Source organism: Diadema antillarum, unplaced genomic scaffold (genome assembly GCF_040938485.1).
Source record: "Diadema antillarum isolate AM-2024a unplaced genomic scaffold, OU_Dant_1.0 seq00000696_RagTag, whole genome shotgun sequence".
NCBI classification, from domain to species: domain Eukaryota; kingdom Metazoa; phylum Echinodermata; class Echinoidea; order Diadematoida; family Diadematidae; genus Diadema; species Diadema antillarum.
In genome coordinates, this window is record NW_027271601.1 from 1,899,327 (window position 1) to 1,922,909 (window position 23,583).

The following is a 23,583-nucleotide window of genomic DNA, read 5'->3' on the forward strand; positions in this document are numbered from 1 at the left end:
CATTAGTATTTTTCATTGAATCAATCCCCCCCCCCCTCCTTCCGCCAGAGGCTGATCGAAGTTCATTGTTCCATATGGAAAGCAAACTATCTCATTTCCCTAAAGAACTCAAATTGAATGCTGGAAGTGTTTGTATACCTCCTTTGTCAGAATTCATCAAAAGAACGAAGGGTGGGCGACTGAAAAGCTCCCTAGCTAGAGCCGCGATCATTCATGCGCTGTATTTTCCGCTGAGTGTTCGGGGAAAAATACACACAAGAGAAAAAGTTTGCAGTGTGCTTGTCGGAAAAGTTGGGTACTTGGGAAGTAAATTTCAATCCTTTTGGGATAATAAGTGAACACGCGCGAGTGCGCATTTTTGAATAGTCATGATAAGCCAAGAGAGTGAACACGTTTCCACCAATGTTTAAGGAACTTCCACCATGTTCCGCAATTTCATGGAAAATTCTGATGAGATGTCAGTTTGGAGTTGGAACATTTGATATGATCGGCACGTGTTCTTTCGGTTCAGTTCTGTATGGGAATAGTCAAAGTCAACTCAAATCTCATCGCTACACCTTGCCGGTTTGCGGACATTCCTTTATAACACAGCCCACAGCTGACTCTTTATCGCATGCAGCAGGTAAGGCGAATCTACACGAAGTCTCTAATTGATAGGGCTGATTATCGACGTCAAACGTTTATCGTATAGATGTATAGATACACCTGCGACTAGATATATAACACATTAAATTTAATTGCTTGCGAGTTTGGTAACGTCAGTTGTACCGTATAGGCGCTCTTGCATGTAGTAGGCACAGTCATGTTCGGCTGGAACTCATGTTAGCACACGAGGACAGGGGTGACAACGTAACGTTTGCCTTGTGTGAAGAGGTACTTTTACAATCCAGTTTGCACTCCTTCTGAGAGTGCGTTACAATATGATACAGAAAGTACAAGATAATCATAAGTCAGTATAACTAGACATTATGTCGAGTTTTTTTTTATCTCTCTCTTTCTTCTGTTCACAAAATCGTGCCAAATGATTGGTTGTTCAATTTCTCTCACAATAGCGAGTCATTTTCTGCGAACTTGTTGCCAAGCAAACAGTGTTTGGTCCATGCGCGGAGGAAAGAAAACACAAAAAACCAAACTTGATGCCAAACATTGCCGAATAACAGACAAGTTCTACAGCACGTTAGAATGTTGGCCGTGTTGATAAGTGCATCGACCCTACCTGTCAGTCCTCTGGAGTCATTCATGATGCAGATAAGGGCAACACAGATTCCATTCTAAACTTGCAATTTTGAGAATGGCGCCATAACGGGACGGGAGCCACAAGGTCGTCTGCCTGGTCGGGATTAGCAAGGGGCCATAGTGTCTCCATGATATTTTGGGCGCCAACCAACTTTTGTACCTGGGGAAAGCGAGTAGACAGTCGTCTGCAGATTGGCGCGCTAGAAGTGTTATTGTTTTTGCACAGGATTATCCCGATTATGGTATATTTGAATTAAAATGCAAAAACTCGGTACTGACCAACTTAGCAGTACTCAGAGCGAATAATAGGAGTACTTACGTCATTTTTTTTTTAATTGGAAGTACAAATGTTGGTTCAGGAGTGCTCCAAAGTATTGTAACATGCAGCAATCCATTGGTTACAACAGATGACGGCGGTCAGCATCCGGATGAGGGATGAGATGAGAACTGCGCACGCGCGCTTCTAAAGATTCAGCGAATGAGAACAGCGCGTTATATCAAGCTTAACGAACGCAAGGAATAACGTTTAGATGTGATTTGTATGGTTTAGAGATTATGGAATTTAAAAGTAATAATTACACCATTATACTGGTGGTAAATACAATTTGCTGTTACTGCTATGATAAAGAGTGAGCGCTGAAGGTTTCATTCAGGAATGTGCTGGGTATTTTGAGTAAAGCGTTTCAGAAACGGTATACGGAGGAACAATCCCAATCATTGTCTGAAGCGTGAAGTTCATATCTAGGAAAGAACTAAACCCTATACACACTTGTGTATGGTGGGATTAGAGGGAAATCCGTTTAGTAAGCAAGTCAACACGGACTCGAAAAAGACACTCGCTCACAGAGACCAGAGAATTATGTAGAGTCACCTCATCTCATTAACATAATAATAGATGGTGAGGACCGAAATTGCTGCTTTGAGGTAACATGAAAACCGAACTATGTCATAATGTTCTTATTATTGTTCAGAATGAAAACATGCATACACGGTTCTGTATGTCTGACTTTCATTTTTTCTGTCAAGGAAAGTCGAGTATTGAGTGGAGTTTGTTTTCCCTTTAAACTCCGTTTGGCTGTCAAAAAACTCTCCATAAGAATCGGCTGGCACAGCGCAACAGTGGACTAGTTTGACTTGTTCGGAGGCGCCAGTGTAAGGACATGCAGGCGGTGCTGTCATAGTACATGTCCAAAAAGACATTATATAATGATGATTGGCAAATTTGCGAGTGAAAGAAAGATCGAGTATATTAGGTAGAGATTTGCAAGCCTGGCGAAGAAAAAAACAAGTCAAGAAGAGAAAAGTGAACGAGGCGACAAAAGCTAGGAAAAGTTAGGAAAACAAACTTGTCAGGTTCCCGCGCGACCAGTTAAAATGCAAAACTTGATAATCCAAAATATTGTTGAATGGACAATAAAGTTATCTTAAAGATGTTTGGTTGGCATTACAAAACTTTTTGGATGGTTCACTAAATGTCAGTGGTTGCATATGTGACCTTGTCAAAAAGTTTTGTCAGTATTGTCTATGTATTATTTCGTTCATATCAGCTTTCTTGGAAAAAAATAATGAAAACGTTTCAGATGCCCGACCTTTACAGGAATATTATATAAAAGCACATTTTAACCACGCATTAAGTTTTAAAGGAGGTGATATGTTTGAAAAGAATGAAAGCACTTCAATTTCACGAACACTACCAGTGTAGACTTAACTATACTCAATGGCTCATTGTTTGCTAAAAAACTCCTTCCAAAATTAATCAATTGGTTACTTCATTTTCTCAATATTTCGCAGAGTGTTTTTAATCTTGACACATGTAGGAACTTAGTACATCATCGGCCACTCATTATACGATCATTTCATCTACTATAAATATCTAATTAATGTTGGAGAGATGAAAGAACAAGTATAGTAATCACTGTGATCATTTCTGGAGGAAATGATACGTGATTTTGTTAGTTCTCCCATGCACTCACTCAAACACACGCACGTTGTACACATAGAACAACCGAGTTTCAGTCATACTTGAAATGAATGAAATTCATTTCTTTTAATTCACCTTGAATATCGAGAGTATCTGACATTGAATTGTCTGATTCACAGAAAAAGCCAACATTTCGAAACTTGTTTTACACAAGAATTCGCAATATTCTCCTACATCTCCATGACACAGGAGTGACAAGCTACGAGCTCTATAGTATAAAGTTTGTAACTGATGCGGTAACATTATACTTGTACACAGAAAGTGCAGTTTGAACTTCACATTCCGTCATATCCGGTAATCCCATACGCCACATGTGAGCCTGAGGCTGTGATCTTACTGGATATCAATGACGCAACATTGCGCATGTGACACACTCGACGCAACGTATAGTGTATGGCTTTCAACGTCTCAGAGCCAGAGACATATACATACTCACTGTAATGTATAAATATTTCTGTGCTCAGAGCTAGCAGGCCCAATTTGCGCGCTTTTACCTCTTTGGTTTAACCATGGAGCTCTGTAGCTCTTTGACTATAGATCTACTAACTAATAGACTTTCGACGAAATCGAACCACTCCACTTTGAAGTACGAGATCCGCCGCCACCTGATTATGCACACCGTACTGAGTAGGCCTATATTACAGATGTCTCGAAAATGACGATTGCGTAATAATGCATCGTCACTGACAAAATAACTGTTTCCCTTATTTCCGGTCTTATATTCTAGGGCTGATTCGCCTTTTCAGACAGAAACATCTTGTATAAACGCCCTGAAGCAGCATACTTCGAGCGTGCATAATTTCGTATCTTTTGACTGGATATTGCCGATTCGCTCTCTATGTCGCTCACACATATGACCTTGCATATAAGACATAAATATCCGCTTCCGTGTAGGCCTATACTGTCTCTTTTTACTGTGGAAAAATGTGCGGAAAACGTGGAAATACATATCAGAACTGCATATGTGCTTTGCCTCTGCTTTTTGGCGGCGGTGATCGTATTAAAGGTCAAGGTAGCGAAGAATGTTTAAATATTTTTGTGATACTTTTGACATAGAGAAAGGCATGCATTAGTTAAATATATATATATATATATATATATATATATATATATATATATATATATATATATATATATATGAATGTCCATGTGTAGTAGGCCTATGTTCAGCTTGAGCTCGGATTTTTCGAACAACGACAGGACATGCATAGTAGGGCTAGATCAGGCGAGCAACCACGTTCCGATCATTAGAATGTCAGCCACCTGCCGATTGGAATCATTCGATATCGCTATTCTCCCGTTGATCCATGCCAAATTTACATCTATATCGTGTAGAGGGTTTCCCACGAAGAGCACATTGTGGCCGATCTACTCCGTCCGAAACGCTCTAGCCAATGTTTGAAAATGTAGATCAGCTTATAATAATGATACTTTGTAGTTAGATTTGTGTATCGGACATTATGCATTCATTTCAAGATGGTGTTTTCGCTTCCTGACGCACCCGTAACGCACTCCTCTAACCGTTGCTGCTGAGTGTGAAGATCAGCGAAGGTCAGAGGAAATACTTGCACAGCTCCAGTACGAGCACATGAGTTACCGTTACATTCAGAGTGCATGAAGATAAGTTTACTCCATTCGCGAAACACGAGAGATTGTTCTTCCAGAGATAATTTACAGGGACATAATTGGTTAAAACAAATAACAGATCTTTAAAAAGTTGAACAGAAACTTATGACAGGTCGAATGTCACCTGGATATATGATAGTGTCTCACAATCAGAACTTCAAAGTGTGACAGGGCCATCTTATTCGGGGATATCAACACTTGTAGACTCAGAATACCATGTCATATCAAGGAGGTACTCAATAGGCGAGCTTAGTACCTCCTTGGTCATATCAACTTCAGTGAAGAATACAACTCCCTCACTGTAAAAACATCGGTGTTAGATTTAACACCACGGGTGTTAAATCTAGCACCGATCAAACTTCAATAAAGGACCACACCCACAGGTGTTGAAAATGCACTATGATGGTGTTGAAAAGTGTTCACCTGACACTTCGTGGTGTTAATTTGACACTGTACCTGGTTTTATTTTGACACTGTACTGGTGTTAATTCAAAAATGACACCACATGGTGTTGATTTGATATTTGTTGGTGTTAATATCAATGGTTTAACACCCGTCCAGCTTCAATAAGAGACCACACCAGCTGGTGTTACTTTGGTGTAAATTTATTTTCACATTTTTTTCAAAAATCTAGTATTTTAATGTAAAATTCTTGATCGTCTTGTTTAAATTAAAAATCAACAAGAAGTGCAGTTACTAAGAAACTCTTCAAAAAAAAAACAGTTTAAGATTTGGAAATGACACCCGGAGGTGTTAATTTAACACCATAAATGAGCACCGAAAATTTAACACCAGCTCGGTGTTCACTATTTAACACCGGACTTTTTGCAGTACTGTGTCATGAATACAACTCCCAGTGTCATGAATACAACTCCCTGTGTCATGAACACAACTCCCTGTGTCATGAATACAACTCCCTGTGTCATGAATACAACTCCCTGTGTCATGAATACAACTCCCTGTGTCATGAATACAACTCCCTGTGTCATGAATATGCATGTCTCAGTCAGTTTGCATATCTTTCGATAAGATGAGATCAAAGTGGACAGTTTACCCACATAGCACGTGAAGGGAATGCTTTTGCAAAGATGACGTCACAATCGTGTGACATACTAGTATACAACGAGTTTTCCTATACGTGTCATCAGATCCCCATGCAGATATCTCCCCAGTACACACTGTATTGGGTTGTAACAATCCCCCTACCCCTATTTAACTACCTAGCGCATTTCATACTTTGCGTGTATGATATTGCGTATCTTTTTATTTCCTTTTTATTTCATGAATTGCCCTTTTTTTTCAAAAGCTGCTGATAACTGCTTATCCAATAGTAGCGAGCCAAGAACGTATAGATTGGAGTCAGAAGGACCTTGCTTGAGCGTCCGATGTTATCAGAATCTTTGTCAGAGGCAAAAATGACAAACATCAAAGGTCTCTGACGAAGCTTCTGCTGGGATCGAATGCTCTACATGGCCCATGGAGGGTTCACCTCCCTGATTCTATTCATGAAGTTTTACATGTCAAAATTGCCAAGAATCAGTAAAGTACCAAATGTCATTTACTATCAGAGATCGCTTTTACTGTGTAAAATACCCGGTGTCACAACTGAATGACAAAGTGCATTTTATCGACGTAAATATGCACAGATTATTCAGTGTTTTAGTTCATAGTAGCCATGACAGAAATTGTGGGCGTACACACTTGGCATACATAATTAGTATCATGTTGGACTCGAACCAACCAATCTCTTGATTGCTAGACAGGCGTCGCATCCAGAGACTACTTAGCTTCCGCCCGACAATTAGTGCTGGCTCTTATCCTCCATTTAGCAGCAGGTATACTACGTATGAATTCTTGGATCGAAATCACGCATTTGTAATTAAAATAGCGGGGGGCAAGAATTCATGAATCTGAATGCTGGATGTACATTTAGCGCATAATGCTACTAATACTCTAGTGGAAATCAGTTCAGCGGCAGAAAATGATGGCACCTAACCCGCTATTCGATGTGGGGAATTCATGTCAATTTAATCCCAATCTCAATGGTCAGTAAACATGATTAGTTGGGATTTTGCAGAGAGTCCTTGCCAAAAGTTTGAATATTGCAACTGATTGACAAAGTGCCCTTCATCGACGTAAAATAAACACGGAAGATTCAGTGCTAGCCATTACAAAAAGTTTCCATATTGATGGCGTAGTTTCAGTTTATTTCCCCGCCAATAAATTCCTCGTTTCATTTTAATGCAGCTCAGTCGTCGCTGTTTTGGTTTCTGCATGGGTTTATCAGGCATCGAGTGTATGCATGTATGTGCGGGGTTTTTTTTTTTCCTTCCTTATGTATTTTCTTACTTTTTTGTGGGTCGAATTCTTTTAGCCCTGACACGTCTCAAGTATAATGACCACAAAGCATGAAGCGTAATGCCTGGTGCCAAACAATGAACATTTTGTCAAGATCTATGGCCTTTATTGACTCAATCAAGGTGGGTGGGGGGGGGGGGGAGAGAAGTCAGAGATTTGAATTGAAGTAATTTTTGATCGATCTTAACACCAGTCATCCGTGACTACTACCCCATCGACTGTTACGCATATGATGTGCAGGCGAAATGATGCTATAGTATTTGAAGTGTATTATGCTGATCTGTCTGAGTGTTCTTGAGAAGAATCTATGAATAGAATATGACCGTGTTTTGTTTTGTTTTGTTTGTTTATTTGTTTTTTATTTCTTTTGCTGGAGACTTTTTAATTACCTTCGCTTCTCCTATCTTCTGTTATTCTCTTCGAGTTCTACTCTGATTTCTGTCTTCATTGTGTACATCCTCCTATCTTTCTATCTGTCTCTTGCAATAACAAAACTACTTATGTATGTAGACTGCTTCTGATCAATTGAGTGATAAGCAGAATGAATGATGTAGTGGCACATGGGCGTAAGTCCGAGAGGAACATGGGAATATCTCCAACTCCGTGACGCCGTGAAATAAACGTCAATAGTGAAACATTCAAGTGCATGTATGTGTTCTGTTCAAGCCCTACACACAGGCTTATCCATAGGGTCGGTTGGAGCAAGTATAGCTCCATGGTTTCGAGCATCTACTGTATATAGGTAGGGGAGGCTAAACTGTTTGAATGGACGGTTTTATCGAATAAGCGGTAATTTGACCAATTGAATTACCTATTATCTTGTTACAAACCGTAACGAGCGCTGGAGCCAGTATACCCAGTGCACCTTTGCCAATTTTGGCAGCGGGTCAAACTGGAGATTCAGGATTTGAGCTTTATGCTTTGCCATCTGTTGTACATAGTGGCGAATTGGCCAGAACAAATTATAATATGGGGCACTGAAAATTATATATGGAGTGTGATATTTGCCGAATAAGATGCAGACGTAGCTGATAGTCAGAAATGATAAACTGAAGGGAAAAAAATTAATGTACTAGAAGTTTCTACGTTTGTAGTTTAATCCGGGATACGGCAAATTCATCAAATTAATATTGATCAAAATGAGTGATGAGCGAAACACCGCAGGATCTTTTATTTCGCCAATCTACCTTTATTGCTTATAATTACCGCACCTCATGTTACACACAAAATGACTTACAGCTAATTACAATCAGCTTCATTGGTTATCTGTCTTTACGTACAGTGACTTCTTGATTCCAGTCTCGCACACAAGCTGTGGTATGGATGGACGGAATCAATGGCTACAAACCTTTCATTCTTTCGATATTAATTTTACGTTGAAAGTGGGAGCGACAGATTATTGAGGGAAGTGGACTTTGGTGCCTTATTTCTTTTCGTAACAGTTTGTGTTGGTGTTGACCACGATATATTATAGCGTTTTCCTCTCTTCTGGTCCCGGTCTTTTACCATTGACGAGAAATTGTTTGGAAGTGATGATAAACAAGCTGAACCGAAAATGATGCGGCAGTTCGGTTACTGTCTATAGTATTTATGTGTTTGCTTTAAAATACTGTAATGGTATGAGATGTACATTTCCTCATTATTCAGAGGACGCTCGAAATCACAAAACGATGAATTTGCTGAAACCACTTCAGCACCGTTTCTTTACAGAAGACGTGATATTACAAAAGCGTTTCCCCAAGCCTGTCTTTTTTATTTTATGCTTTCAGTTAGACTATAGATCAGTTTTGCACTAACAACAACAGCAAAAAAAAACCCCGTTTCTTTGACTTTCTTATTTCCTTTGAATTGTAAAATAGAGATGTTCCATGTACATTGAATAAAAATATCCCTTTTCATGAAAATTCTGCGTAAAGACTGACATTTTCAAAAAGCTAAATGTATTGTCGTATAGCAGTTACGTGACTTACCGCAGCTCTCCCATGACTAGTTCGTGGCAAGCGTCACTTTCTTTTCAAAGGAAGATATTCCCTTGCACTGGAGTTATGACGTTATTGTATCTCAACCGGCTTTGTAGAGAGAGAAAATCAACGCATTTAACATATGAAACTAAGAAAAATGTGATCATTAGCATTGGTCGCTGTATCGCACTTGTTTTACCAAGAATATGAAGAGTTTTTATGAATCAGAAGTTCCAAATTCATTTTCGACATCTATGGGCTGATTAAAAAATAAAAAATAAAAAATCACGTAACCAAGACAGTTTTGCTTCGAGTGACTATTAGTACACCATCCAAAGTTATGTATAATGACATTCCAACAATTTTAGGATTTTAACGATTTGTCTGATCTCTATTGCTTTGTCGATCTACTTTGAACTCAAAATAAACACGACTTTACTTTGAATACATGCATGGTAATTGATACACGACACCACTTAATTATCTTGATTTTGAGTTTTAAGGAGTATTAATAAATCATTTTACACGTGGCCGCTTATGAAGCAGTGCCATGTTTGTAGACAAGCAACCACAGGACCAACAGCCTCAAGTCCCCCCTACCCATCCCCTCCCCTATCCCGAATGACTTGGCTATGATGATAAAGAACCTTTAATTGCGTAGGAGTACAATCGCTTCTGGAAGGGGGTATAGGTTCGAACCAAGGATCTCACGGTTGAGACGATATCTGGCCTTATCCACTGAGCTACAACAGAGAATACCTGGACCACAACGGAAGGAAATTCATATAAAATCTTACTTGTTTGCTGGGAAAAAGAATCACGGTTAAGAGGTAAACGAATGGTGGGCATTGTCATTGTCCTCTAATTTTTTAACCTGGGGACCAATGCTGACTTCATGTATAGGCCTACCTGCGTGATTTCACTCCACGTCACAAATGCCATCTTCGCGTCGACGAAAAGTTGTTAGTACTCTTCCGCCTTTATACTAGTTCGAATCATCAAAGTCGCCGGATTATACCATAGCAATGTCGGAGATGTCAAATTAATTTATTCAATCATCCATTCATTCATTCATTCATTTTATTTTCATTTTCATTTCCAAACGATAAACATGTATTGCAAACAACGAAATAATAATTTATTTCATGTATGATAACATGATATCATAATTTATTATATAGAAGCATACCTTGTTTCATAAAAGACTGGAAGTGAAAATTTAGGGGTAAAATTAATGTTTAGTTGAATTAACCCATTGTGATGACTGGAAATAATATTAATGACAGGATCTCAGATTTTAAAATATAACGGCAACGGGGAAACAGCAAATGCACGCATACTTGACCCAAATTTCACGCCAAATGGGAAAGGATTTTGTTTTGTTTGTTTTGTTTTTCATTTTAAATGGTAAGGAATTTTAAGGAACTGATTGAAAAAAGAATGCAGTTCCCAATGGTCCACATGTACTTCCGGTCGAATACCATGACTCTGTACTTTCAAATAGTTTTATAACAATAAAACGACAATGGTATAAACAATTAAACAATACGTTTTCGTGACGTCACAACGTAAACAATGCAGTGACAACCTTATGTTGACACCGACGCCAACAAGGAAGGTAAACACAGCATAACACATGGATCGCACGTATCTCTGACACGCTCTACTGATCAATTGACGTCAGTGTATTCATCGCACTATCCAGGTCACAAGTCACGTGACCGATTATCTCTTTGTGTCGGCGGAGTTTCCAGGGTCTTCTCGTCGTTTCGTTCAACAAGTGTTGATTTGTTGAGCTTGCCATTGCTATGGAGCGTCGGCGGACCGACTGAACCTTCTATATTTGGTTATTCGATCTTGCTCCAAAATTGGAGAATACGGGTTATTCGCTCGTGACATTATTATCATGCATAGACATTATGCACTCCACTCGACAAAAAAAAAAAAACACAACTGTTTAATGTGACTATATGCAACTCTCGAATGTTTTGTGTTTAGCCAATGCAACGATTTCTGTTCCGCACGTCCATGAATAGAATATGTCGTAATGTAGCTGAAAATTTACTATGACCCTAATCTCAATTTTTAAATGTCAAGATTACGGTAATAATCAGAAGGTGCTTCCATTCTTCTGAGTTACCCAACAGTGTAAGTACGCAGTTTAATGAGGGGTCATGCCCATCTAAATGTTGCGATGCATGGTACGTCCTGGAAAGCTCCTGCCTAGGCAAACTAAGGGGAAGCTTGTTGTACCTCCTTTGGCAAAAGCACCTACTCCCTACATAATATTATTGAAATGGTAACATTACATAAAATTCGCAAGTAGTAATGTGCGCTGGTGAAGGAGTTCAAGAGTATAAAACGCTATAAAGTGATTGTGATGAATTACCGCCTATCTAACTAAAGTAAAACAAAAAATGCACAGATATATGGAACATATATACATGAAGGAGATAAACCTCTAGACAGTGATATCATTAAATGCACTCTCAATGTGACTAGAATACATAAAATACTGCACTGCATACGTCAAACCAATGAGTGCGTAACACCTCCTTTTTTAAACTTTGTATGCTGGACAGCGTATATGGCTATGTTCAGTACATGATCCCTTTTGTTTACAAATGCTATACAAACACTCCTGGCGCCACAAATTTCCGTGTACAAGGTATACGGTACAGGGTTCACTATCAGCAGAACGACCCGGAAGTTGCGGTAACCACAAACAAGCTATCCCTCTCAATCTTTTGTTTGACGTCCCAGAAGTTGTGATATCCTTCCGTTTTTTAGTCCGTCCACTCCTGATACTACCACAAGTGGTTTTTACTGGTTGTCCATGACCCGAAAACATCGAGATCTGTTGCATGTCGTTAGAAGTGGTTTGTTTTTTGTTTTGTTTTGTTTTTGGGGTGGGGTTTATATCAACTCATTTATTGGCAGCTAAACCCTACAGCTTGCAGACAAGTTCGACATTATGAAGTTGGCTACGTAATGTGACAAGAGCAGTTTCTTTCTCATTGTTTATTTTATTCCATTTATCGATTCTCCGCAAATTACATTCTCTACATGCACTGATTTTCATACACATCAAACAAAAGTAGCAATAATCAAGAAAATCCTATGAATACATAACAGAATGAACCTTGAATCGCATAATACGTCACCTTGCAACCACAGGAAAATATTTAATCAATCCAATACAGTATGTCATGTTCATATTTAGAATTGCAGTTGTGGTTCCCCCAAACACTAATTGTGTGGGGGAACCTATAGAAAAACAAATGCTTGTTGGAGTGGGTCCCCAGAAAATAAGACATTTGCGACACATCTAACCATGCAAACGCACTCAGCTGCACGCACGCAAGTACGCAAAGACCAATACAAATCAGGAAAAAAAAAAAGAAAAGGAAAGAAGAGAATTAAGAACACCGACAAGACCTTACGTAAATAACATGAAATTAGAAAGGGAAAGTTATATCATGGACCTACAGCTCCATGTCTATACTATGTAGCCAAGAGGAATTTTATTTCCGCATTTTTTTTTAGATCATTATCATCAACCTTGTCAAGAGCTCTCTAGCTTTCGTGGTCGCAATGTATCAAGGTATTTCTCGTTGCTATCTTGCTGTTATTACATTGTTATCATTTTCATAGTAACTACAGTTGTACCATGATGATTTTAGCACTAAATTGCTAATATCTTCAGCAGCGATATTTTTTTGGACAACCACTGTCACACACGAAATAACAGACTTACTTCTCCCTGTTTCTTCTGCATCCCTGACACTGATATTACTCCACAAAATCTACTCTGTAACTATCCACACTCTTCGTCAACATAACAGTCACTCAGGTTCATTAGTCTCACAATATCAGCCTTGTTACAGCCTTCGTTTTGAGTCTTTTCATCAAAGTACCGAACAAACAAACATGAATAAACATGTCGTTTGTCAACTCGTTCATCACAATTTGACATAAAAAGCTACAATTGAAGCTGTAATGGGTGTCATATATCCTTATTTAGTGAAACGTTTAATCTATCGAGAACTCTACATTACATTATACCTTCCTTTTTCCAAGGACCAACTTCAGAAATATCCGTTATTGATGGCATGAACATACCCAACAGTGGATGAAAATATTATGAAATTCATGAATCAACTCTTAAATAATAGCTCTTTTTTTCTTTTTCATTCACTGTGACTGAGCGTCCGAAACGGTTTCATGAGAGCCTCAGACGAGATGTCAACATAACTGTGCTAGAAGTGATGTCATTGGTTTTGATTGAGTTTTGGGTTTGCTTTCGTTGTTATTTGATTCTTCTCAACGTCATTGCTGGGGTTCAAATTACGATCTCATTCACGGCACATGACAGATGGCACAATAATGTGAACTTACTACTTACAAACAAAACAAAACAAAACTAAACCAAAACAAAACCACATGGGAATCTTTATGTCATTCGTCCAAGATGCATCTCTCTCAATGAGATCCAGAAAACGCCACTAGTTATCGGAATATACAAATAAAATCATTTGTTCAGAATATTAACCCTTTCTGCACTATAGGGACTTATGGACAGTGTGTACAATGCTACGTGCCCATCAGCACCCAAAGCAACAAAAGGGTTAAACACGAAACTGGCACCTGAGGATTGAATCATACCCTAAAGTCACTAAGGTATAATTACTGGGTTTTTTTTAGCTTAAGAAACTCAAAAAACAGTATAATTATGACTTTGAAGTCATTCATGTGGTAGAATGGGAAAGTCATGTAATTGTTAAATTCTATATTTGTATTTCCACAACAAAGATATCGGTCACGATCATAATTTATACATGCAAATTTGACGACGTAATGTTATCATCTCCTCTCAAATCGTTTCCACATCCATCTTTATTAAATCTCCTCCCCAACACGATTTCAACGAGAAGAAACTACAAATAATTTCCTCCGGATACTGTCAGACTGTTCTCGTGTTGCAACGGTTAAGCAACTGTGACTCTGTAAAGAAGAGAAGTATACTGACTGAATTGGTATAAAGATATTTCATTTGAATGATATTCTATTCACAAGCCAAACTAATGCAGTGATGACATCATGGCCTTATCTAATTTGCATAATTTATGTGATTCTGATTGATATTCCTATTTCGCTATTTTACAATACACTTCTAACCTGCATGTTATTATCTGGTGTTTTCAATCCTCTTTATGTCTGCAAACATTACAATAATCACACTCTGTCACGTGTGTGCATGGGTTATAAGAATATAAGAATATAAGGATATAAGAATATAAGTATATAAGTATATAAGAATATAAGAATATAAGAATATAAGAATACAAGAATACAAGAATATAAGAATATAAGAATATAAGTATATAAGAATATAAGAATATACGAATATCAAATAACTAAGAGAGGGGTAAGGCAGCCAAAAGGGTAATGAGTTAATTCTGTCGGATTCTACTTAACATTTATTGTTCTGTCAGTTAAACTTCTGCAAGTTGGAGATTTCATTTACAGACACTGGGAAAGTGCTATGTTATGAGCGTTTTTCTTAATAATGGCCAAAATCAATTTTCAATGACACCTGTATAATGAGTCATGCTATACTAAGTATGCCTTTCTCCCGGAAAAACAAATAACAAGAAAAAGGAAGTAAGAACACTGTAATTATTCTTCGTCATCATTCATAGCTTACACGATGATTGCTTACTCAGCAGAAATTCCCTAAGCGTAACGATAAAGACAACACAAGACATTCCTAGCAAGTTTGGCATACCAACGACAAGTGTCAAGGGTATTCCCTTTGTACAGAACAGAGTATCATCCTTGATATTACTCAACGCTTAACACCACACCCTCTTGGCAGTTGTTCTATGACCCCTCCCCCTTTTATAGTAGTTTCTATTCGGTAAGTCCGTGTTGTTGTTTCAGTTGTTTGACAACAAACCCGCGTGGCGGCGGTGACGTCCCACGCGAGGTCACGTGCTTTCTTCGTAACCGACTCTACCAGCTGGAGTAGGGCGGTACCATGCTCCCCCAGCGCGAGGCACAATGTCAATTATTCAAGTGAACTATCGATTAGTTCATTGTTACTCGTTCTTATAACAATAAAGCTCGAAAGAAAAGACTTCATTTTCGGCTTCCTTCTTCGCTGATTTCTGACTGATGAAATATTTCCCCCAGTCTCGGGCCGGAAGTTGTTCTTTTGAAATGCGGATGGTATAAAACCACCAGTGCTTGCTGGATATTATAGTAGTTACTGAACAGTTGTTACCGCGAGAAGATCAAAACGAATTCTGTCTGTGTCGGATCCTAGACTGGAAAATTTATTTTTTCCCACATTGATCCATCCGTCCATTCCACGAAGAATAGTGAGTAAATATGATATTCTCTCACTTTCTCCCAGTAACTTGGCGCCATAATTTTTTAAAATTAAGGAAAATATTACATTGTGTTTGAGCACATTATTAGTGACAATCATTACACGTACTGTTTTATGTTCAGCGCAGTAATTAACATATCAGAAAAAAAAATATCAATGATAATTGTTTGCATTTAAAATGATCTTGAGAGTGTTTTCTACAAATTATGAATCAAAAGTTATATTTCATAAAGACTTAACCCCATAAACAAAACAAGCTCCATATTGCTCCATATACAATATGACTGATTATATTACAATTTATGCAAATCATATTACTGTCTATTGTCCCGTCGTCTTCCGGTAAAAGGCAGTTTTGTAAATAATTATCTCGATAGTGAATGTATCGGTTCTCTTCGCCATTTCTATGACAAGATATACCATTTTATGCGAAATATGGAATAAAAAAATCCATTCATAACAAAACACGATAAGCGAATTAATCAAGTGTAGTAAATAAACGCCTATTACGTAGACTGTGTTGTAGAAACGAGCCATCAACAAAAGACCGGCGAAAACGTCACGCGTTTGGATATATTGACCTTCGGGTCACCATACGAAATTCCTAATTGTGACGTCAAACAATCGACGAGGAGCGAGATTATTGTGTTTACCCTGCGAGTTGTCCGTAGTAACATGCATATTCATGAAATTCTATCTGGAATGTTCCATTTCGAAGTAGCGACCACGGAGGTGCCTTTCGTAATACATAATTCAATATTGTCGCGTAATATTCATGTGGTAATGCGATTGCCTATTGGTCCATGGGTTGATTATGACGATGATGGGTACGATGTGCAGTGTGCACAGGACCAGCATACATTATCGACATCGGATATAGCGATTGCAGTCATCACTAAATCGAGCGAGTGGTCCATCGCTGCAACGCTACGCTGCAGCGCGGTGTAGTGGTTCTCCTGCCTCGATATGCAAATGCGTCACAATCTAAAAATAGCTGCCCCATCTTTTGCTCAGTGTAGTAACTGAGTGTGCGTCGCAGCGCAGGGATGTATATAACGCGAGCTGTGTACGGAAACACCCCATAGCCATCGCTTACACTGAGGGTGACTCATAGACTAGTCACCAACTACGCGACTCAAAGAGAATTCCCTCTTCACTGCGAGGATTCGTCACCAAGGAAGTTGATTTTCTATATCTCATTCAATTCAGAGTTCACCTGACGCAAGAAACGAAGTATTTGCGGAGTTTGATAACGCACCCATCGAGAATTTTAAGGCCGAAATCTGTGATGTACCCAACTGTGACTATGCCTGCCGAAGACGGTATTCAGGACGTACTGACAACCATGTCGTCTGGTGCTATACCAGCCACCAGTGAGGTGAGTCTCTTCTGTCATGCTGGTGGAAATAAAGATGGTGGCATCTTGGCCTTGGCGGGTTGAGAGGATGCGGCTCCGATGGATGTTGGGAGCATCCCCCCTTCCCACAATCCTTCGCATCTCCATCTCACGCTCTCTATCACGTGACGAGTATATTAATGTCCTGTTTCGGTCTGTTATACAAAAATAATCATAAAGATAATATATTCATTTTTGATGCGTCATCATTATTTTCATTTTGTTTGGAGGAAAACTGTTAAACGGTTTCATGAGAACTTCAGCTAAAGGAAATTAGGGCGTCTTCCGTATCCATGTATCAGTGATGGTGTGGACTTGACTTGTCAGTGCGTCTGATGTAATGGGGTTTTTAATAGTCTTGATACTTAATTGCTAACTTTAACCACCTGATATCATATTTTACAAATAATGTTTATGAAAACTTTGATTATCGGCAAAAGTTTCTGGAAAGACATGTGGGTGATATGTTACACTCTGTGTGTGTATGCGAAATGAGATTAATCGTTCCTCGAGTCACGCAGCAGGTTTGTACAGCGTTATGTATTACATCTCGTGGGGGTGGTGGTGTTTACTGCATACCGCTACCCTGTATGAGACTACAGGGGAAGCTGGCATGCTCCCAGGGCCCCAGGTACACGCTGGAGTGATCCGGTCATGCTGCGGCGTAGACAGCCTTGTTGCAGAGTTGTACAACAGGTGCACGATAGACGAGCATCGGCGAGCCTTACCAGCCGCCTTTTTTTCCCCTCACAATAGGGGCGAGGGTCGACCTTGCGACAATACCCTGTGAACCTTTATATTCGTTTCGTGCCATGCATACTAGTATTCAATCGCACAAACAACCGAGAGACCCAAAACACTATAAAGTCCTTTTTGCTCCAATAGCACAGTGCACACACACTGCGTTGATTTTTTTGTCTCTCTTTTAGTGGTGACAGCGGAGAAAAAAGCAAACACTGATTTGAATGATATAATACGCAATTCAGCAGGAAGATCGCAGGAGGAAATAGTTAACGAGTGCAGTACACTGCTTTTCAGTTTACCCGGGAATACATGTATGTACCAGGAAATAATTATCCGTTGATAAAGTACTTTACGTAGATAATTGGGCTCCGATTATTGGGTCACAGTAATGCAGAAATAAGTTCATAACAACGTTAATGTTAGTAAACCTCATGTATTTGCATAGTTCAAAAGTATGTATATATATACACATATCACGTACAACATCATTATTCAAGTGGAATTTTTTGGACGCCTTGTTGTAGAGCTAGAGTTGCTGAAGGTGTGTGACTGTGTGTGTGTGTGTGTGTGTGTGTGTGTGTGTGAAACATTGTAAGAAGCACGTTTAACGAGCATTTCTCATTGATTTACATTGTATATTATATTGGCAAATGTTGAGGCCAAAAACAAGAATAAAAGCTCTTTCCTTGCAAGACTTGGATCGGAAAGAATGACTAAGTGGAATAGTTGAATTCCAAAGTTTCCTTTTCTTGCCCACTGGCGTCACCCATGACAGACCCAGGGACCCGTTACTGGCACGCACTTCCTTCTCCCATACTCGGCTTTCCCCCCATCGCGTGAAGGGGGTAACAGGGCCAGGTAGACTAGAATATTCCAGACTTATGAAGTCAGAAACTAAACAGTTTGGTCCTAAAGGAAAAAGAAGCGGAGTCGCTATTGTCACGTCATATCAAACAACCGACTTACTGGGAAAACCTTGCCCGACAGTGCGCCACCCTTGCCACGTAAGCCTTAATTGAAGACATCCGTCAGGTGGGAGCAGGTGGCGCTATCCCATGTAGGACTGAATTTGTAGACTAACAAAAAGTATGAGTGAATAAAATCCTCTGCGCTTCACAAATTGTCTCAGTATCTTCTGAGGTCTTCTGCGAGAGACAAGCGCTGTGGGATCACCCCCTATTTCCCTGAAACCGCTGAGGAGTTTTCCAATCCACGCTCGACTCTCCGCTGTAACTTCCATTCAAATTCTGATCCGGACGGGGTCCAGGGATATTACGGATTTATTACTTGTGGTTTAACCCCCTCTATTTTTCATCCGGTGCCGATTTTGGTTTAGGTGAGCTAAATGTATCACCGGGCTATTATGTACCCAGCGGCGAAGATCGTCAAGGTGGAAGCAGTGAGTGTTTGACAGAAACTAGGCACGCATGCATTCCCCAAGCTCAACAAGTTGTCATTCCTGCTTTGTGAGACACAGCGATGTCTGCCAGAATTTCAAAAGAAATGACAATACGCACACAAAATAAACTCGGAAAGTTATGCGGATACATGACACTATAAGGGATTAACACCCTGTCCATCAGACTTTACCATATAATCATAATTTGTGTTTCCACATTTATTGTTTCTGCAGGATTATACCGCCTCAGAAGACATCATGGATATCTCCAGCTACGCACCCAGTATCAGCTCTCATGTGACGTGTATGCCAAATGCAATTCCCACTTCCGTCATCACCCCGACCACATCGTTGACGGCCGGGGCGTGGCTCGAACACCAGGGCAACATCCACGGCGGCGGCTTCATCCCACCGGCTGTTTCATCCCACAACGGCTACGCCTCGGCGGTGGTTCGATCCGTGGGAGGGGGCGCAGCGGGTCTAGGAGCGCAGCACCACCACCACCCCCATCAACGTCTACCAAGGGACCGGTCTGACATGGACCTCTACCGCATGTCTCCATCAGCACCACGCCGAAGAATAAGGGATGATGATGTGAGTTTGTCCCCCTGGTTGCCCCTTATCTAGTCTTTAGCCCCTATTATTTCAAACTTTTGCCATGTACGTGCATGTTGATTTTGCTCCTACACTTGATTGGGCATCTTACATCTTTTCATGGGTCTGGTCAATATTTGGTGCACATTGAGATTCCACAGCAAAAAAGCTGGATTCTGTCCTAATGCAAGACAAAGCTATCAGTGTGCAATCACATTACTCATCGCGAAAACCACATTTCATGCCTAACGCTGTTAAGCAGCCCTCGTTGTCGCCTGGAAGCAAGAAAATTGCCCGCCCGTATTGGTTCTGCTTCACTTGTTTTATTCACTTCCATTCACCCATCAAAAAAGCCAAAGCTTTCTCGCCGTTCTGTACCCAGAGAGTCCTTGTTCCCTCGTTTTTCACAAAGATACTTTTTATGTGATTTAGCAAATGCTGCTATTGTTACCTTGTGGGCATTTTATACCTTTTGTCTGACGGAAAACAATTTGACCTTTAGACTTTTTCCGAATGGAGATGTACATATCCATTTACCCCGAGATATAGTGTTTGTGGCACCCAACAATAATGGAAAGCCACTAAGATGATAGCAACCCTGTATAGGCGCCGGTCTGTTTTATTGTTCAATCTCGTTCCCAAACACGTTCGTTAAGGATCTTAAAAATGCCGCGGTAATCAACATTTCGCGTCATACCGCAAAGTGGTTGTTTGTTGTGGAGGTTAAGGTTCCGCCATGGTTTCTGAAGCCAGCCAACAATAACAGCGATGAAGTGCTTTGTAAATTTATTGAAGAGTTTATCGCCCCGTACAATGTATATAATGTATTGTTCGTTCTTGCTACAAAATTCAAGGACGTTTCTAGAAAAGTGTAGGCTTGTTTGCAGACGCGACGAAGTGGTTTGAGTAACGTGTTATACGGCGCGGACTTCCCCATATGTTTTCCGAATAACCTTAGATATTTTATAAGAAATTAACTCATGTTGTTGCGTGTAATCCACCAAATCAAACATGAACGCCAGGAGGATGTAGGAGATCAGTCACAGACTTTGCTCGCCATGTTAAGACATCTCTCGCTGCCATGGCCCGGGTGTCAGTGACATGATGAGTCGGTCGGAAATACGAACTTGATACATGGAAATCTGTGTCTAAATCATATTTCCTTGCCAGAGACAGAATTCTCGCAATCAAAAAACACATAATACCTTCATAAAATCTGACGTCATATGTGACGAATGAAGCAAGAGTTTAAAGGATCTCTCGTGAGGACAGAACTGCCTGTGCTCTCTTACGGACTGATCTGTAGGGTAGTCATGCGTATATTGTTTTTGGCACTTGCGTGTAGGCCTATGTCCTCAAGAAAATGGAAAAACGAGGAAACTTCCGCCAAGAAAAGTTGCCCGAGAGAATGGTTTGAATGACTCATAGCAGCTCCTTTTTGCCAGGGCAGCGAGTAGGGGGCAGAGAAAAGGAAAAGAAAAATGGCGAGGACTTGGTCCCGTAGTTGGCGATGACTCCTCCCCTCCTGACTCCGGGGTAATTGGGCAATTCTTATGCTAACCCCACAGGTGGCCAAATCAGCGCTTTCCTGTGAGAACGCGTCATGCTCTGCTCATTCACCTTTAGCAGGTTGTACCCCGGCAGCTTCCCCGCTGATGGGATACTGGGGACGTGCTGCCCTTACGTGATTTCAAGCTTCTAAAAACAAGATTAATGTATTTTCTTGACATCAAAACTCCGTCGGAAGGAAGAGTAGTTTGTCTCTTTCAATCGTGCTTTCAGAGACCTCACGTTTGCAGCTGGCATAATTCCAGCTGCACTACACGCAAATGATTGTGGATTTGCAGTAGATGACTGCGGTTTGGATATTTGACTTGGGTTGGATGAAGGGTCACGCATGGGTTGGCACAGACAGAAGTTTAAAATTCCCGCAGTCCTGTCCATTCTTCCATTTCACACCACTATAACAGTAATGAATGGAACCAGCAGAACCAATATGGGTGTATTCCCCGTGATTCACTTAAAACAAAACCAACTATACCACTATTGAATGGAACCAGCAGAACCAATATGGGTGTATTCCCCGTGATTCACTTAGAACAAAACCAACATCTATGAAGGTCCCCAGTTCGTATTCATATACCGTATAACAAATTATTAAGGACGATTCAGAACAAGAACAAAAAGGAGCATGTTATCCCTCATTCCACTTAAAATGCCTGCGGTTTTTGTACTTAGAAAGAAGTTCCCTTGCTCCGTGGAAACGTGGGCCATGTTTAACTTGGCCTATCGGGTTGTAACGTGTGTACTTAACAATTACTTGTGTGTACATGAGATTACTCTGTCAATCATTAACCAAAATATGACACGACCAAAAGTCGTGTAGTTTAGACTACGTAAATGGCTCCATATCCAGTTCATACCTGAAAAAGTAGATCACGTCATATGGTCAAAGTATAACTTTATGATGACATGTATAGCCTACATTTATAAGTGCATGAGTGAAGGAAAATTTGAATGACTTTGAGCTTTACTGCACAATAAAATAATGACAGCTTCAAAATTTACACTGACACAAGACATGATAAAGTCTGTAACAAAATATTGCCTTCAAGAAACGAAGTAACTAGGCACCAAATATAATTGTCTTTGTTTGTTCTGTCTCATTTTTTAATAGTTGACACCTGACGAGAGAGAAAAGAGACGGGTGAGGAGAGAGAGGAACAAACTTGCTGCCGCCAAATGCCGACAGAGGAGAGTAGACCACACCAACACTCTTATTACCGTAAGTATTTTACTGTCATCAAGGAGGTGTGATACCTTCCTTTGATCTTATACAAACTAGATAAGAACAGTCGGGAAATCATCCAGAGAAATGAACATGATCAAGGCCAAAGCGTGTATGTTATGTGATTTTGAGTCAAATGACTGCAGAAAACGTTGGTATCATAATTTCCCATCTGACTTTCTTATGCTCATGATCTCAATCTCAGTCTTTAATTCAATGATAGTTGTTGAAAGCAGAGTCGGCAAAAGAATCGTTAATCTCAGTGGTTTTAGTCGAAAAAAAAAGATGTTTGTAAAAACATTAGTGAAGGGGACTCCATTATTCACTCCAATGTTCATTGTTTATTTCACAGGAGACGGAAGATTGGGAGGAGAAGAACGCCACCCTGGAGCAAGAGATCACCAAGCTCCAGCAACAGAAGGAGCAGCTAGAGTTCATCCTGGAGGCCCACAAGGCCATGTGCCGCAAGAACAAGGCTAACAAGGAGACCACCACCACCGCCTCCACCACCACCTGCACCAACACCTCCACCAGCCTGGACACGCCCACCACCGAGGTAGTGACGCCCACTCGCCTCTTCAACTTTGGCGGGCTGTCGGACGGCATGGACATCGCCCATTCGACATCGGGCTCCTCCTCGACGTCGTGTGGCCGGGAAGCTATGTCGATTAAGACGGAGAGTAGCAGCGGCAGTGACATGTCAAGCCCCGAGACCGCTCGGCCGACTTTAATCCAGCTTTAATGACCCCTCTGTGAACATCTCAAAGAAGAACTCACCAATACACCAACAAATCGACGAAAATCAGCCATTGTCAACCTCTTTCATGACGGGTTAAATCCCATCCAGTGTGTCTAAAATATTATTTCGTAACTAAACAGAATGGAATAAGTCTCTTTGGCTCTGAAATGAAAAAAAAGAAGATATTTATAGATATAGTATATCATACATTTGAAGAGAAAGCAACATGTTTTCCACACTTAATGAGGAAATCACTGGATTCAAAACTATTTCTGAAATATAATCTCTCAACACACTGGTACCTTTCGATATTCATTGAATTTTGTGAGTACATAAGGGACAAAATAACGAAAAAAAAAATCATTGA

The 23,583-nt window shown here is 40.1% G+C and overlaps 1 protein-coding gene across 2 annotated transcripts; it reads left to right on the plus strand.

Moving 5' to 3' along the window:
* Positions 1-420: 420 nt before the first annotated feature.
* LOC139737548 (uncharacterized) lies at positions 421-23,278 on the plus strand. Of its 2 annotated transcripts, none has more exons than XM_071648225.1 (4): positions 421-622; positions 19,330-19,689; positions 22,367-22,474; positions 22,830-23,278. In XM_071648225.1, exons 1-4 carry the CDS (start codon positions 614-616, stop codon positions 23,217-23,219), a joined length of 867 nt encoding a protein of 288 aa, XP_071504326.1. In that variant the 5' UTR covers positions 421-613; the 3' UTR covers positions 23,220-23,278. The 2 variants fall into 2 exon arrangements, with proteins under 2 accessions (XP_071504326.1, XP_071504325.1); XM_071648224.1 differs by lacking the exon at positions 421-622 and adding an exon at positions 16,485-16,934.
* Positions 23,279-23,583: the final 305 nt, after the last annotated feature.

Excerpts from the sequence above, each read along its gene's own strand:
- LOC139737548 (XM_071648224.1), top strand. The coding sequence starts at position 16,845 with ATGTACCCAACTGTGACTATGCCTGCCGAAGACGGTATTCAGGACGTA. Across the intron at positions 16,935-19,329 it reads CTATACCAGCCACCAGTGAG|GATTATACCGCCTCAGAAGA; the intron begins GTGAGTCTCTTC and ends TTGTTTCTGCAG. Across the intron at positions 22,475-22,829 it reads ACACCAACACTCTTATTACC|GAGACGGAAGATTGGGAGGA; the intron begins GTAAGTATTTTA and ends TTTATTTCACAG.